Source organism: Gopherus evgoodei, chromosome 1 (assembly GCF_007399415.2).
Source record: "Gopherus evgoodei ecotype Sinaloan lineage chromosome 1, rGopEvg1_v1.p, whole genome shotgun sequence".
In the NCBI taxonomy this organism is placed as follows: Eukaryota; Metazoa; Chordata; order Testudines; family Testudinidae; genus Gopherus; species Gopherus evgoodei.
This window is the reverse complement of record NC_044322.1, coordinates 131,122,925-131,137,249: the sequence shown is the minus strand read 5'-3', so window position 1 is coordinate 131,137,249 and position 14,325 is coordinate 131,122,925. Positions and strand designations below refer to the sequence as shown.

Sequence of the window (14,325 nt, the reverse complement as noted above, 5' to 3'; positions counted from 1 at the left end):
TGCACATACATTCTGGGCAGGACACCTGGCACCCAACAGACTGGAACCCCAACCTTAAGCAAGAAGTTTAGGGTGACTCATTCCATTGCCACCCGCTCATGGACTCCACCCTTCCTCGTGGCTGCTGCTGTTTTGCTCAGGCCCGGGGCCTCCAGGGCCTCGCACGTGCTATAGCTCGCGCAGGATCCCAACCAGCCACCCACCCTCTGGGCGAGTGAGGGGAGGGCGGGGGCGCGCACGATTATGCCTAGACCGTCTCCGCCGCAAAAGCCTGCGTGCCTCGTCCCAGCGCCAGCACACTGCACATGCGCGGGGGAGGGGAGACGCGTGAGTGACGTACACTTTTTCATCCGTCCTCGCGCACCATTCCCGTTGTGAGCCGCGCGAGCCTGAGCCGGGCGGAACTGCACAAAGAGGCGGTTAATTCGGCCCCGCCCCTTTATGCGTCACATGCGTGCGACTCGAGCTCCAGAGGCACTCGCCCTCCCAGCGAGTGGGAAGCGAGATCTCGCGAGGTTTCGACAAGGAGAGGGCGTCGCTCGGTTTGTTGGCGCTGAGTTGATAGAACAATAGGCGCGCGAGCGGCGGCCGGCGCGTGCCGGGAGAAGAGGTGCGTGGGTGTGCGAGCTTCCCGAGCGCCCTTTCTCGAACCAAAGCGCTGTGCCTCGCGAGGCCGCCCCGCGCGGGCTCTGACGTTGGAGCCACCACAGCCCCGCCCCCTCATAAACGCTGGGCCTCTAGGCGGACCCGGCAGCGGCTGCTGCGTCCTGCAGGACCGTCATCGAGCCCTGCCTCAGCGTGTGGGGTGGACGGGTCCCCCCGCCCCACGTGTCTATGCTCCCCCCGGGCCCGTGGGGGGGAGAGGTTGCGCCGTGGTTTGGCGGGACTCTGCCCTTACACAGAGCTGGCTTAGCTGCCTTTGCAATGTTAAAGCGCCGCTCAGACTAGGATTAGCCCGTGTCTCTCTCTCTCTCACACACACACACACACACCCACCCCGACGGCTTGCGGCGAAATGGTACCCTGGGCTAACTTCTGTTTTGGTGCTCCTAGCCCCCTTGGGTGTGGTGCCCCCCATTGCCCCAGGCCACCGTGGGCTCCCCACCCTCCCTCGCCCCTAACGCCTGCACCCCCTCTTGCACCCGTGTGGGGAAACTGACCTGCATGCAGGGAGCAGAGCTGCTAGGTCGCCTTGAATGCTGGGCGGGCGGCGGGGAGCAACATCGGGACTCCCTGCATCCAGGTCACTTCCTCACCTGCCTGCCTGAGAGAAAGGCAGAGAGCAGCAGCAGTAGCTCCTGATGCTCGCCTCCCAGCCCAGGTGAGGAAAGTGATCTGGATGCATGGAGCACTTGGTGTTGCTCCTCATTCTCCCCCTCACAGCCCCCTAGGAGGGCATGAAGGAGCACTGGGGGCGGGGCACTGCACTGCACTTTGGGCAGTAACCCATCTCCTCCCAGTCAGCCCTGGTATTGGGTGATACTGTGTAGGTAGTTGTACAGTTTCTATACCATAGTCAGTGCAGGTGTTTGAGGCAATAATAAATTTCTCCAAAATTCTAAAAGTAAGACAAATGTGATTGGACTACATTGGAAGGGGCGCTGATGGGCAGGTGTAGTGACTTTTCCCTCCCATTTAAGCTGCCTTTCACTCCTATTTGAAATTGAGTACATTTCAAGCTGATGGTTTCCTTTTATGGTCATGGATTATCAGGCTCCCACAGTGTTTTATTTGAAGCAGAAATCAAGGCAATCTACCCTCCTAGATTTTTTTTTTTTTTTTTGGACACTTAGCATTAATGAACTTCCAGACAAGGAATGTGTTTTCAGTTCTTCTTTGTAATTGTCTAGAGCTTGTATTTCTAATGACATAGCTGTGTTGGTCTCAGGCGGGGGACCGTGGAGCAGGGACACAGGCCAGTGGCTGCTCTCCGACCCGTACGCCAGACAGGTTGTGGGTCCATGGCATGGCACCCAACAACTGCCCAGGCTCCCCTGCTGGGCTCCAGCTGCCACCTGGCTGAAGGGGGGCAGGGGAAGAAGAGGGGCCAGGGCAGACCTATGGTGAAAAGGGGATGGATCAGGCTCATTCCACTTTCAAAAAGTGGGGAGGCCATGGCCTCCTGAGGCCCCTACTCCTGTTGCAGCACCCCTGGTCCCAGGATATTAGAAAGACAAAGTGGGTGAGGTAATATCTTTTATTGGACCAACTTCTGTTAATGAAAGAGACAAGGTTACACAGAGTTCTTCAGCTTGAAAGCTTCTCTCACCAACAGAAGTTTGCCCCCAAAAAGGTATTACTTCACCCACCTTGTTTCTCTAGAGCTTGTATTGTCACCTGCAAAATATGGCCCAATCCTGCAATCTAATCTGTGCAAGCAGAGTCTTTATGGATCAGTTTGCATGAGATGTTACTGATTACCTTCTACATGGCTCCCATTGTAGTGTCAGGGCCTTAACATATAGCTTTTCTTTTTTTTTTTTTTTTAATCACTCAACTTGGTTTTGGCTTTCTGTGTTTTCCGCCAGGTATTTTAAATATTTTTAGTGGATGATGGAACATCTCTCTTATAATGTCCAGCAATAAACTCATCTGGTGGTGTCTAGCTACCTCGTTCACTAGAAGTCTGTGGCAGTAAAATGATCCTGTTCTGAGCAAATCCATTTATTGTTACACCATCTGGATTCAGGGGCTACTTTGCAGAGAAATGTGGGCCACTAAACGCTTGTGTAGCATCCAAAGGCAATGGCCTCCTTTGAAAGAGGATGGACTGCATGGTAGCATATTTTTTAAAATTCAGCAGTTTTGGACTGGTGTTCTGGGTTACTGCAATCTAAGAGCCACATATGTTAAATCCACATATAATGTAAGTATTTACTTACTTTATTTTTTTCTATAGTGTTATAGGTATTCATAGTGCTCTTTCAACAACGGGACCAGATCCCTTCCTCTAGAGTTTGCTGTTTTAAGGTTTGATGAATTGAGGACTACTGGCATAAGGGATTGGAGGTTTGGACGTTAACTCAGAAAAATGACCAGACTGGGGAGTGGAGGTTGGGAAGTAACAGGATACGTGACTTGCCATATAGGTTTCTTGTTGTTCTAGCTTCTTTAAGAGAAAAATAAAACCTCCGTGTAGTTATAGTGTAGGAAAAATAAGATGATTACTGATGTGGAAGACTAGCTAAAAGAAAGAAATGTTTAGGAGAGACTTCAGGAGGGCATGGACTGAGGTGATTTGTTTTACTGAAGAAGGGATTTAGCCCACGTCCAGACTAACCCGCGGCATCGGCGGGTTAAAATCGATTGCTCGGGGATCGATATATCGCGTCTAGTCTGGACACGATGTATCGATCCCCGAGCGCGCTTACATCGATTCCGGAACTCCATCAACCCGAACGGAGTTCCGGAATTGACATGGAGAGCCGCGGACATCGATGCCGCGCCGTCTGGACGGGTGAGTACCTCGCTGAAGTTGCGTATCTAAAATCGATTTTAATACCCTAGTCTGGACGTGGCCTTAGTCCTCGTGTGTGTGGGGATGAGGCACAAAGACCAGAAAAAGAGGTTAAGGATTTGTTAAGGTAGGATAAGAGCCTAAAACTTGACTATCACTAAGGCCACGTCCAGACTAGGGTATTAAAATCGATTTTAGATACGCAACTTCAGCTACGTGAATAACGTAGCTGAAGTCGAATTTCTAAAATCGAGGTACTCACCCGTCCAGACGGCGCGGCATCGATGTCCGCGGCTCTCCATGTCAATTCCGGAACTCCGTTCGGGTTGATGGAGTTCCGGAATCGATGTAAGCGTGCTCGGGGATCGATACATCGCGTCCAGACTAGGCGCGATATATCGATCCCCGAGCAATCGATTTTAACCCACCGATGCCGCGGGTTAGTCTGGACGTGGGCTATGGAACGTATGCAAGGAGAAAAGCCTAAGGCTCTGGAAACACGACTGAAGCAGTTCACAAGATCATTTATGAAATACAAACTTAATCTTGGTGTTTGCACATCATATTCTACACATAATGCCTGTAAGTGGCATAGCCTATTGCACCTAGTTTTAGACATCCACTTAGATTAGTTTCAGCTTTGAAAGTGTAAATTATTGCATGCTGTTGTTTATTATAAATAATAGCATATAAAATGTTATATATGGTAGTGTGTTTAGACACTGTACAAATATGCAAATGACATGGAGCTTTTATTCACCTTTCTAAGGAAAACATGCCCAGCTAGTTTTAAAGAACACATCATAATTTTTCACCGTATTATTTTAAATACTTCAGAAAAAAATCAGCTGAGATTTTCCTGCAACCATTCCTTTTATTCTTTCCTTCAAAAGATTAACCTTTGATTGTCTTAATGTGGGTGTCCCAGGTACAGAATGAATGGCTGATAATGGACATGGCAACCGCTGTTGTTGCTGAGGAAGTTAAAACAGCCTATGGGAAAGGGCCCAAAGCAACGTACGATGGAAGACAACTCATGATGGAAGGTATTTAATACTTTTATTCTCAGTTAAATCTCAAGTATCTTGTTTTTATCATCAAGTTACTGTATAATATGGATTTAAGTATTTTGGGAAAAAAAGCAACATACAGGGTTTTGTGTTTTTTTTCACGGTGCACTAAATAATAATAATTATGGTTCACTGCAGTACATTCTGCAATTTAAAAAATAAATTTTATTCACCCAATACACTATTGGTCCAAGAAGTTGAAGTCAGCAGAAGTCTTTCTGTATACTTTATTGGGACTTGGCTGATGATTCAGAAGAAGCTTTTTTTTTTATTATTATTAAATATGTGGAGATATTCCTATCTCATAGAACTGGAAGGGACCCCAAAAGGTCATCAAGTCCAGCCCCTGCCTTCACTAGCAGGACCAAGTACTGATTTTGCCCCAGATCCCTAAGTGGCCCCCTAAAGATTGAACTCACAACCCTGAGTTTAGCAGGCCAGTGTTCGAACCACTCCATCCTGGAACAGTCTACTGAATAACTAGGACACAATCAGGTATTATTTTGTAGTCCTTTAGCTTGTATGGTGGTATCATGAAGTGACATAGTAATAGAGTCTTTGTGTGCGCTTTGGGCTCAATCCAAAGCCCATTGAAATCAATGCAAAGACACTCTCTTGACTTCAATAGTTTCTGAATTAGAACCTTTGTGTTTGATACAGCTCACCCACTTGGGGTTTTTGTGGTCCTGAAGATACACCAAAGGCAGACTCTCATAAGTATTTACCCCTATCAGGTTTCTTGATGCTTATTAAATTAATAGTTATTTTACAATCCCTGGAAAGCTGCCTCAGTGTGAGTATAGATTTGTAAATACCTTGCATCTCTTCCTTTTATGCCCTTTCTTATTTTCTCAAGGTAAAGTCCAAGTTAAATTGTAAGCTTGTTTATTGAACTAGCAGTGCATCGTAGCTAACCATCCAGTGTGCTAAAGTAATATTTTAAGGCTTTTCATTTAATGCAAATATTCATATCTTATCTAAACTGCTTGGTAGCTATCATTCAGTATATTTTTGTTCATAAAAATGGCCTATTTGTTGGCAGTTCCTTTTTGTTAATTCTTGTTAAAATTTTTGGTGAAATAAGTTTATAGCAAATGTTAGGCTGTAGATTGTTATTTTTAAAATAGTTTTTTTACTCTTATTTGTGTAACGGTATTTCCCAGAAGCCCAACAGACATAGAGGCCCCATTGTGTTAGCTGCTGTACATACACATAGTAAGACACAGCCCTGCCCTCAAATTTTTAGTGCGAGGTTACAGTCCTGCAGTACATGCAGACTCAATGAGTGAGCAAACATCTTTCATCCACCCACATGTATTACATTGCAGGATGAGGGCCTAAATAGACAAGACAGATTAAGAGAAGAAATACCAACTATATAGAAATTGATTTTTCTTTGGCTCTTTGTTATACTAATTATATTAGACCAGTAAAAACCAGCAGGATCTTATTAAAGGGGACAAGACAAAGATGCCACATTTATTATGATAATTTGATTTATGACTAATAACTAATGTCTTAATTCTTATACACACACACACATTATATCTAATACCTATACACACACAAACACATTCACATTATACCTAATACCTATACACACACACACCCACATTCATAAGGTGTTCTGCAGCTGCTGCATAGTTACCAGTCCTGAAGATAGTTTAAGTTCATGGCTTGATTTTGCATCTTGGGTTCGTAGCTTGTGGCGGCTAACTGGCCAGGAAAGCCGGGCACAAGGCCGAGCTGGATCTCTGTTGGGCAGGCACCGATGTTCTTCCATGTTGGCAGCAGAATGTTAACCAGAGTCTCTCATCTCACTCTTCTTTTTTATAGGCTTTTAGTTTGGATTCAAAGTCTATAGGTCTTGCTGTGTCACGCTGCCTCTGGGTTTAGATTGATCACCCATCAATTGCAGGCGTGACTTTCAGCCTTGAACCTGGCTTTGATCTTCCTTCTGTTGTTCTGTTGTCCTTTTCTTTTTAGGGTGGATGCTTCTTACTTTGTTTAGGGCTGTTGTCTAGGTCTTCAGCCCTTGGTATTTGAACTTTATCTCATCAGGACAGGCTGGGGCTGGAGGTTGATTCCATCATTCATACATACCTCATTCACACATCTAAACTAAACTAATAAGATTACAGCAGGGTTTGCAAAAATGAAGGTTGGAGGAAGCTTTTACAAAATGGAGTGAGTTTTTTAAAATGGGGTTTGAATTACAATATGGAACAGAAGTTACAGTGTAGGCAAGTATAGTGAATGGTGAACAGAAGTTACATTAATAAAGTGAACAATTAAAAACAATTTCATTTATCAGTTCTACATCTTAAAATAATTAAAATATATTTTCAGTTCAGATGAGTTTGCACACATAAGTAGATGCATCTTCACTACTGGTTCCACTTCATTCAGGGTCTCCACAAGTCTTTAAACAGCAGTTCTATGGAACACTTAAGAAGGCTCTTGGGCCAGTAGGAGTTCAAGCAGTTCCTTTATGCTGCTGACATTGAACTCTCTTGTCTGCTTGAGAGCCTTTTATTTGAAGCACTGGAATTCTGAACTAGTGACCACCTTTATTGGTCAGTGGTCCAGTGTAATCAGCAAACAGGCCAGGTAAAATTGTTGCTGTTTTTATAAAGGAAGTTTTACATGGTTGTGGGGGAAGGGTTAGTTCTAAATTTGAATAGGTTTGATACATAGCTTTTTGGGGCAGAGGGAAGGGGACAGAACTTTAAAAAACAAATACTTTAGTCATGACTGTTTTTCATTTTAACTATTCGAGTGCTACAGATTTATAAATACCTTTATTTTTTTGGCTTTCCTCTACCCAGAGCTGTACCCTGTGCCCTTGCCCACCTGTTCAGAATGCCAGATTTGCCATTGCCTAAGGACCGTTTCTCATTAGCTAAGTTAATGCAAAGAGCTGGTATATTGGTGTAAACCTATCCCAAAAATATCCCTTGTACAGAAGCCTCTTGCTTCAAGGCATAGAGTTTTCTCTCTCTGCTCTGTTCTTGCTTCACAGAAGATGCAAGAAGGATTTCGATGCATGAGACATGGGTGAGCCAGAGGTCAGAAAGATTGATTTGAGAGTGGTAGGGTGTGTGTCCTAGGCAAGTTTGTCTCCTTGCCTTTGCAATGGCCCATAAGCATTCTGTATAACCGGGGCACCAGTTAGGGCAGCCCTTGGGCTTGCCCTAGTTTGTGCCATGTGGCGATCTAGCCCCTAGAAGTCTCTGAACGGGGGAGGTGGAGCTATCCTCCCTCTCTTCCCACAAGAGCACTAAGACCTTATCTATGCTACCACTTTACAGCACTGAAACTTTCTCACTCGGGTATGAAAAAACACGCCCCCCCCCCAAGCGCTGGAAAGCGGCAATGTAGGCAGTGCACCAGCGCTGGGAGCTACTCCCCTCACGGAAGCACTTTAACATTGCTAGTGAAGACATACCTTAAGATGAATCTGCACTTAAGTCATGTTTACCTGTTTGTGCATGCCTTAAATGCACAGTTATGTTCTCTTTGAAAACACTGGCAAGCAGCAACTGTCTGATGTTCCCAGATACAACAGTCAATGCCAAATTCAATATAAATTAAACAGGAGAGGTTTACAGACTAAAGAGAAAACAAAAAATGTTTGGTGAAATGTAAATACTTTATCTTGGAAACTAAAATAAAATTCTGAAAGTTGCCACTAAAGTTATGGAGAAATGTAGAGGAAAACAGACTCTCTCATTGAGCTCCATAACAGACCCCAGCTTTTGGTTTTAGTCTGTATCATTTTTTATATTTATTTTTCTACATCCTTGCACTTCAAAAATCATTGATGTCACCATTTCAGTACACGCTAGGCTTAGATTATCTCTTACATACGTAGGTAGTACCAAAAAAACCTTCTGATTTCAGAACAAATCTTAATTTTGCTCTCTCCCTGTTACATTTTCTTCTTAAAATACACTTTCTATGGCATTTATTTTGTCTTTGTATTTTCTCAGCAATTCTGCATAAAATATTCATATATATTCTCCAGTTACTTTTCTCACATATCACTTAATTTGCTTGTTATACAACTAATTGGTTTACAGTATATCTCATCTTTCTTGAAATAGACATCTATTATTTTGTAAATTACAGTTTCGCACTGGTGCTTTGTGGCACAGAGAATAAAGTTCTGTGAATTAAATATGACAGTTATAAATAAGTTAGTTCTGTATAGGAAAAATAGAGATTAAATATATAGATAATTATCACACAGTCTTCTTGATTTCTTCCTGTCATTAAAATCAGAACCAGTAGACAAACAGGATGAAATCATGGTGCCAAAGTCAATTTGAATTTGCCATTAATTTCAGTGGAGCCAGGATTCCATCTATGGTTTCCATATAGGAAATGAGAACAACCGGAGTAGTTAAACTGAAATTGGGCGGGGGGGGGTTGGAGAGGACCCTCAGGGGATTTTTAGTAATGTTGTGTGTTGTTAAATAGCTGCTCCCTCCTGCCAGGGAGGAGGGTTCTGTACAGCAGTAGTCATTGTGGATTAAGTGATCCTTCTGTATATTCCCACACAAAAAAATTAGAGGCAAGATAGGAAGTGTTTTTTTTCAGTGAAATTCTGTTAACACCATCTAAATGATACACTTTTTTTGTAAAGAAAAATCTTACACTTTCAATAGAAAATCTCCCATACATTAATGCTTCATTTCTGTGCTACCTGATGGATGGATGGAAGAGATTCAGCATAGAAGTTTAAGTGAAGTACAGACTTCAATGTATAAAATACATCAAACTGTTTCTTGATAGTGGATTGATGCTTTTTCATAACTTTCAACAGGAACTTTTTAGGTATTTTTAAACCTGTATACAGAGAGGCAATCTTTCTCCTCTTCCTGCTTTAGGGAAAGCCCTTGGCGGGCCAGGCCAATTTGTTTACCTGTCCCATCCGCAGGTCCTGCTGATTGCAGCTCCCACTGGCCGCAGTTTGCTACTGCAGGCCAATAGGGTCTGCTGGAAGCTGCCCACACGGCTTCCTGCAGCCCCCATTGGCCCAGAGCAGCGAACCGTGGCCAGTGGGAGCCCCGATTGGCTGGACCTGTGGACGGGGCAGGTAATCAAACCGGCCTGACCCGCCAGGGACTTTCCCTACACAAGCGGTGACCCCAGTTTGTTAGGGGCTTCTCTTTCAAAATGGTTTATTCTTCTGGTCATTCATCACATCACCATATGAAGCCACCTGAACCTATACAGTACACATGGGCTGTGTTAGAGGCATGCAAACTAAATTTGGGAAAACAAGGAGTCTTAATGCCTAGAGAATTCAAATATTCCTTCAGGTAATGAGGATCAAGCAAATCTGTCCATAGTGACTCTGTAACTGTGACACTGCACCCTATATTCTTCATAGTGATATTATTATAATATAATTATGATGTATTTTATGCAAGATAAGTCATGTGAGATGTCATTGGAAAGGTTATGATCTGCTGAATATGATTATCCTATTTGTATGCACGTATCATTTTTGTACCTGAAGTTAGGAATATTCATCATGTATCTGTATTACAAGAGTGTTTATACCTGGGGAACGCTCACTAGGCTAGAGGTTCTCAGTCTAGATGGTCCATTCAGGTTAATGAGCCATTAGGAGAAAACAATAGGCCTTAGAAGAAGCTTATCTCCAACGTTGGGGCCTTCCTGAGGACACTACAAACAGCCTCTGAGTGATGGCTGCTGTGACACAACAGGGACATGTGACCAGGTCACCTGGTGCTGGTCTGAATCTTGGGGTATCTGTGTTTTTCCACTGACTGGTGTGAGAACCAAGCTTTGAAACAAAGGGTTCCCACCATATGCAAAAGCTCTATAAGGTAGGAGAGTGACATTATCATGGTTCTTCACTGACTCCCCACCTGGAGTGTCTCCTGGAAACACCTGAGGAACCACGACTGAACTGGGGGAACTGCTAGACCAGTCTAAAGGGTTTTTAGTCTGTGAATGGAACACCTGGAGTTTTGAAGCTGTAAGCTAGTGCAGCTTTCCCCTTAAACTGCAGTCTGCTTGTACCCTCACTTAGGGTGAAAATTTGCTATTCATATCTGATCTATGTAGTATATTAAGCTTAGTTTGCGTTTTTTGTTTATTTGCTAGGTAATCTGTTTTGATCTGTTTTGGGATCCCTTTAATCACTTAAAATCTGTCTTTTGTAGTTAATAAACTTAGTTTTGCTTTATTTAAAACCTGTGTGGGGAAGTCATAACTGGGGCAGAAAACTGTTATGTATTCCTTTCCACACTGAGGGAGGGGATGAATTTCATGAGGTTATGCTGTACAGTTTCCTGTGCAGTGCAGGACGGTATTTGGGTTTACGCTCCAGAGGGGGTGCGTGCCTGAATAGCTTGGAAGTTCTCTAGCTGGAGCCTTCCCATGCAGGACCTGGTGGGTGTGTACCTACCTGTATGTGTGCTGGTGAAAGTGCAGGCTGGTCACCGCAGCACAGTGTAAAGGGAGCCTAGGCTGGTGGGTTGGGGGGCTCAGTAGTACCCCAGTTTCAGGTGAAACCCCAGGGGGAATCCATCACAGTAACTTTATGTGAACATATGTTTGAGAAGCACACTGAGGTTTAACAACATTATTATTGTAGTAACATTGGCATGCCTTGGCACCCTCAACTAAATTTACCTTTAAAATACAATATATTCAAAGAGAATTAATTTTATAGCTTTTATTTTTGCATGATTTACAAGTCCAGTCCAAAACACACAGAAGAATTTGCATGAAATAAGTGGATTATATAGAGAAAAATTAAGCTAATATACTGGGTTTTGGTAGTGCGAAGAGGAAGATAATTTACAAAGGAAATTTTAAAGATATAGTTAATTAGAGTAACAAATCTGTTCTCATTTGGCATTCATCTAGACCTTTGTGTTTTAGGAGCTAATAGTATCTTGAGGCTGAGAGAATAACACGAACTATATGGTCTGGCTTTGTTCTCCATCGCCTTTTAACACTCATTTCTTAATCCTTTGCTGAAGGTCTGAAATCATAAGGGTTAGGCCTTCTGTTACATACTTAGCTTATTTTTTGATTGTTTATTTTAACTGTCTTCTGTACAGTATATCGCTTCTATGATCAGCAATAGCAGAATCTTGCAAGTTTCTGGAGGTATGTAAGAAGTTAGATCTTTAGGGTTTTGTCTACTCAAAATGACTTCAGGGAAAAAAAAATTTCTAATATTGCCACAAGTTCAGTTGAGTCCATGGTAACACTGGAGGAAATTTTGTTTTTAAAATTTGCTTGTATAAGCACAGCATTTGAATTTAAGGGATCTAATGATGTTGCTTTGGACACTTGTCCTCCCTAAACCTGAGAGTAGACTCAATCCTGTAAGAGATTTCAAATTCCTTTAAAACCAACGAGGAGTCTGGTGGCACCTTAAAGACTAACAGATTTATTTGGGCATAAGCTTTTGTGGTAAAAAAAAACAACCCTACTTCAGATGCATCATGGGTTTTTTACCCATGAACGCTTATGCTCAAATAAATCTGTTAGTCTTTAAGGTGCCACCAGACTCCTCGTTTCTGTGGATACAGATTAACATGGCTACAACTCTGATACTCAGATTCCTTTGTTACACATTGGGCAATTGAGCTCTAGTTAACTCCATGTTTAATATTTATGTGCTCTAGATGCCATGCTAAGCCATTTTTCCTTAAGGTAGGCAAATGCCTCGATCCTGTAAACACTTATGTACTTGCTTAACTTCACTGCTGTGAGTAGTCCCATTGAAATCAGTGAGCAGCCACATATGTAACCTCCTTTCTCCCAATTCCATTTGAAATTCTAAATCTTATAAGAAATATAAATTAATATAAGGCACCCTGTATCGCATACCTGCACTATTTCTGCAAAAATCCAAAGTAATATATCTGGGCACAACAGGGAAGTTAAAAATTAAATTTCAGCTTAATTTTCCCTTTTTACATTTTGTTAGTTTAAATTAGATCAGGGATCAGCAAACTTTGGCACACGGCCTGTCAGGGAAATCTGCTGGTGGGCTGGAACAGTTTGTTTACCTGCAGCGTCCGCAGGTTTAGCTGATTGCAGCTCCCGCTGGCCGCTGTTCACTGTCCCAGGCCAATGGGGCTGTGGGAAGTGGCATGGGCCGAGGGATATGCTGACTGCCACTTCCCGCAGCCCCAATTGGCCTGGAACAGCGAACTGTGGCCAGTGGGAGCTGCGATTGGCTGAACCTCTGGACTCTGCAGGTAAACAAACCTTTCTGGCCCGCCAGCGGATTTCCCTTATAGGCTGCATGCCAAAGGTTGCCGATCCCTGAATTAGACCCTTAGCTCCTTTAAAGTGCATATGGTGGATTTTGTTTTATATAACTATAGTTTTTCTCTCTTTTGTATCGTCTTATGATTGCAACTATAACGTATTTTCCTTTCTCTGACTAAGAAATGCCTTTTACATAAATTTGTCTTTGCATTATTAGATGCTGATGGTAGCATTTCTAAAGTAAATTAATTCCAATAATGAAAGGGAAAAAAGTGTTTTTCTAAGAGGACTATTTTAGAGTCAGTACTGCACATTTAAAGAGAATATGATGACCAGATGTAATTATCTACAGTTCTGAGCAATTTTAACTTTCTGAGCCAGCAGCAAAATGGGTTTAAACAGTATCAATCCATCAAACAGTTCTGGAAAATGACTAGAATCATTGATTTTTTTTTTAAGTTGTCTTTACTAAGTCTCTAGATATGGGAAGACTTATCTACTCAATATACAGTGTTAAACTTTTTAATTTAACAGAGGAATACAACATTTATAAAAACACTTTATTAATATTTTATTGTGGATAAAAATAGTTTTCCACTTGGAACAATAGAAATGGAGTAGTATTTGACTAAGTAGCATTTTGAATACAATTGCCCTGAAGTTCAAAGATGCTGTGGACCTACAAGCTCCTATTGAATTAATTGGGGGTTGAAGATGCTCATCTCCGTTGAAAACAAGCCAGCTGTTTTTAGATATTGTGCTTGTGTGTGTTATATAGCAAAAAATAAATGTGTTAAAGCATTTAACTGATCCATCTCCTTATGGCAAAATTTTGTTTCCACAGCAAAAATGAAACATCTCAACCTATCATTTGCAGCTTGTGGGTTTCTGGGTATATACCACTTGGGGGCAGCATCTGCTCTTTGCAGACATGGTAAGAAGTTACTGAAGGTTGTGAAGGCTTTTGCAGGAGCTTCTGCAGGATCACTGGTTGCCACAGTTCTGTTAACAATGCCAGAAAACATAGAGGTAATTGAAAAATAACTAATTCATTTAGAATGTAGTGTGGTTTTTTTCAAAAAACAACTTAAATTCCTAAAGTAAGGTTTTTAAGGTGGCACTATTTTTATTTAGTCAACAGTTTTTGGGGTTTTTTTTGTTTTGTTGTTTTTTTTAGTTCTTGTCTAGGAGGAGAGCTCACAACTCTTTGTTTTCCATAACAAAGAAAGTGTGTGTATATTCCTCATACAGTTTTTAAAACACTTGCCAGCTAATAATGTATGTACTCAATTTACATCATAAGATTATGTTTTAGCTGTATAATTTTAAAGTCATATATGGATGAAGATTTGTTGAGATATGTAAAGTCATACATACACGTGTGGACACACATACACTATTTATATCTTGTAGTTTAGGACAGCGGTTCTCAATGGGGGATCTGCAGCCTCCTGGGGGGTCCAGGAGCCAGTTTCAGGGGGTCCATGAGCTCCAAGCCCTGGTTCCCTGTTGAGCAGAAGCCCCGAG

General features: G+C 42.5%; 1 protein-coding gene across 3 annotated transcripts in view; it reads left to right on the top strand.

Annotated features, from left to right (window-relative positions):
• The first annotated feature begins 447 nt into the window (after nt 1-447).
• PNPLA4 (patatin like phospholipase domain containing 4) overlaps nt 448-14,325 on the top strand; it is a 48,950-nt gene continuing 35,072 nt past the window's right edge. Inside the window, exons 1-4 of one of the 3 annotated variants that reach the window (XM_030572336.1) lie at nt 448-610; nt 2,529-2,866; nt 4,386-4,503; nt 13,643-13,827. In XM_030572336.1, coding sequence (XP_030428196.1) covers nt 2,708-2,866; nt 4,386-4,503; nt 13,643-13,827 — 462 coding nt within the window. In that variant the 5' untranslated portion in view covers nt 448-610; nt 2,529-2,707. Of the gene's footprint in view, nt 611-2,528; nt 2,867-4,385; nt 4,504-13,642; nt 13,828-14,325 lie in introns of those variants that run through there. The other 2 variants (XM_030572345.1, XM_030572353.1) reach the window with 2 other exon arrangements.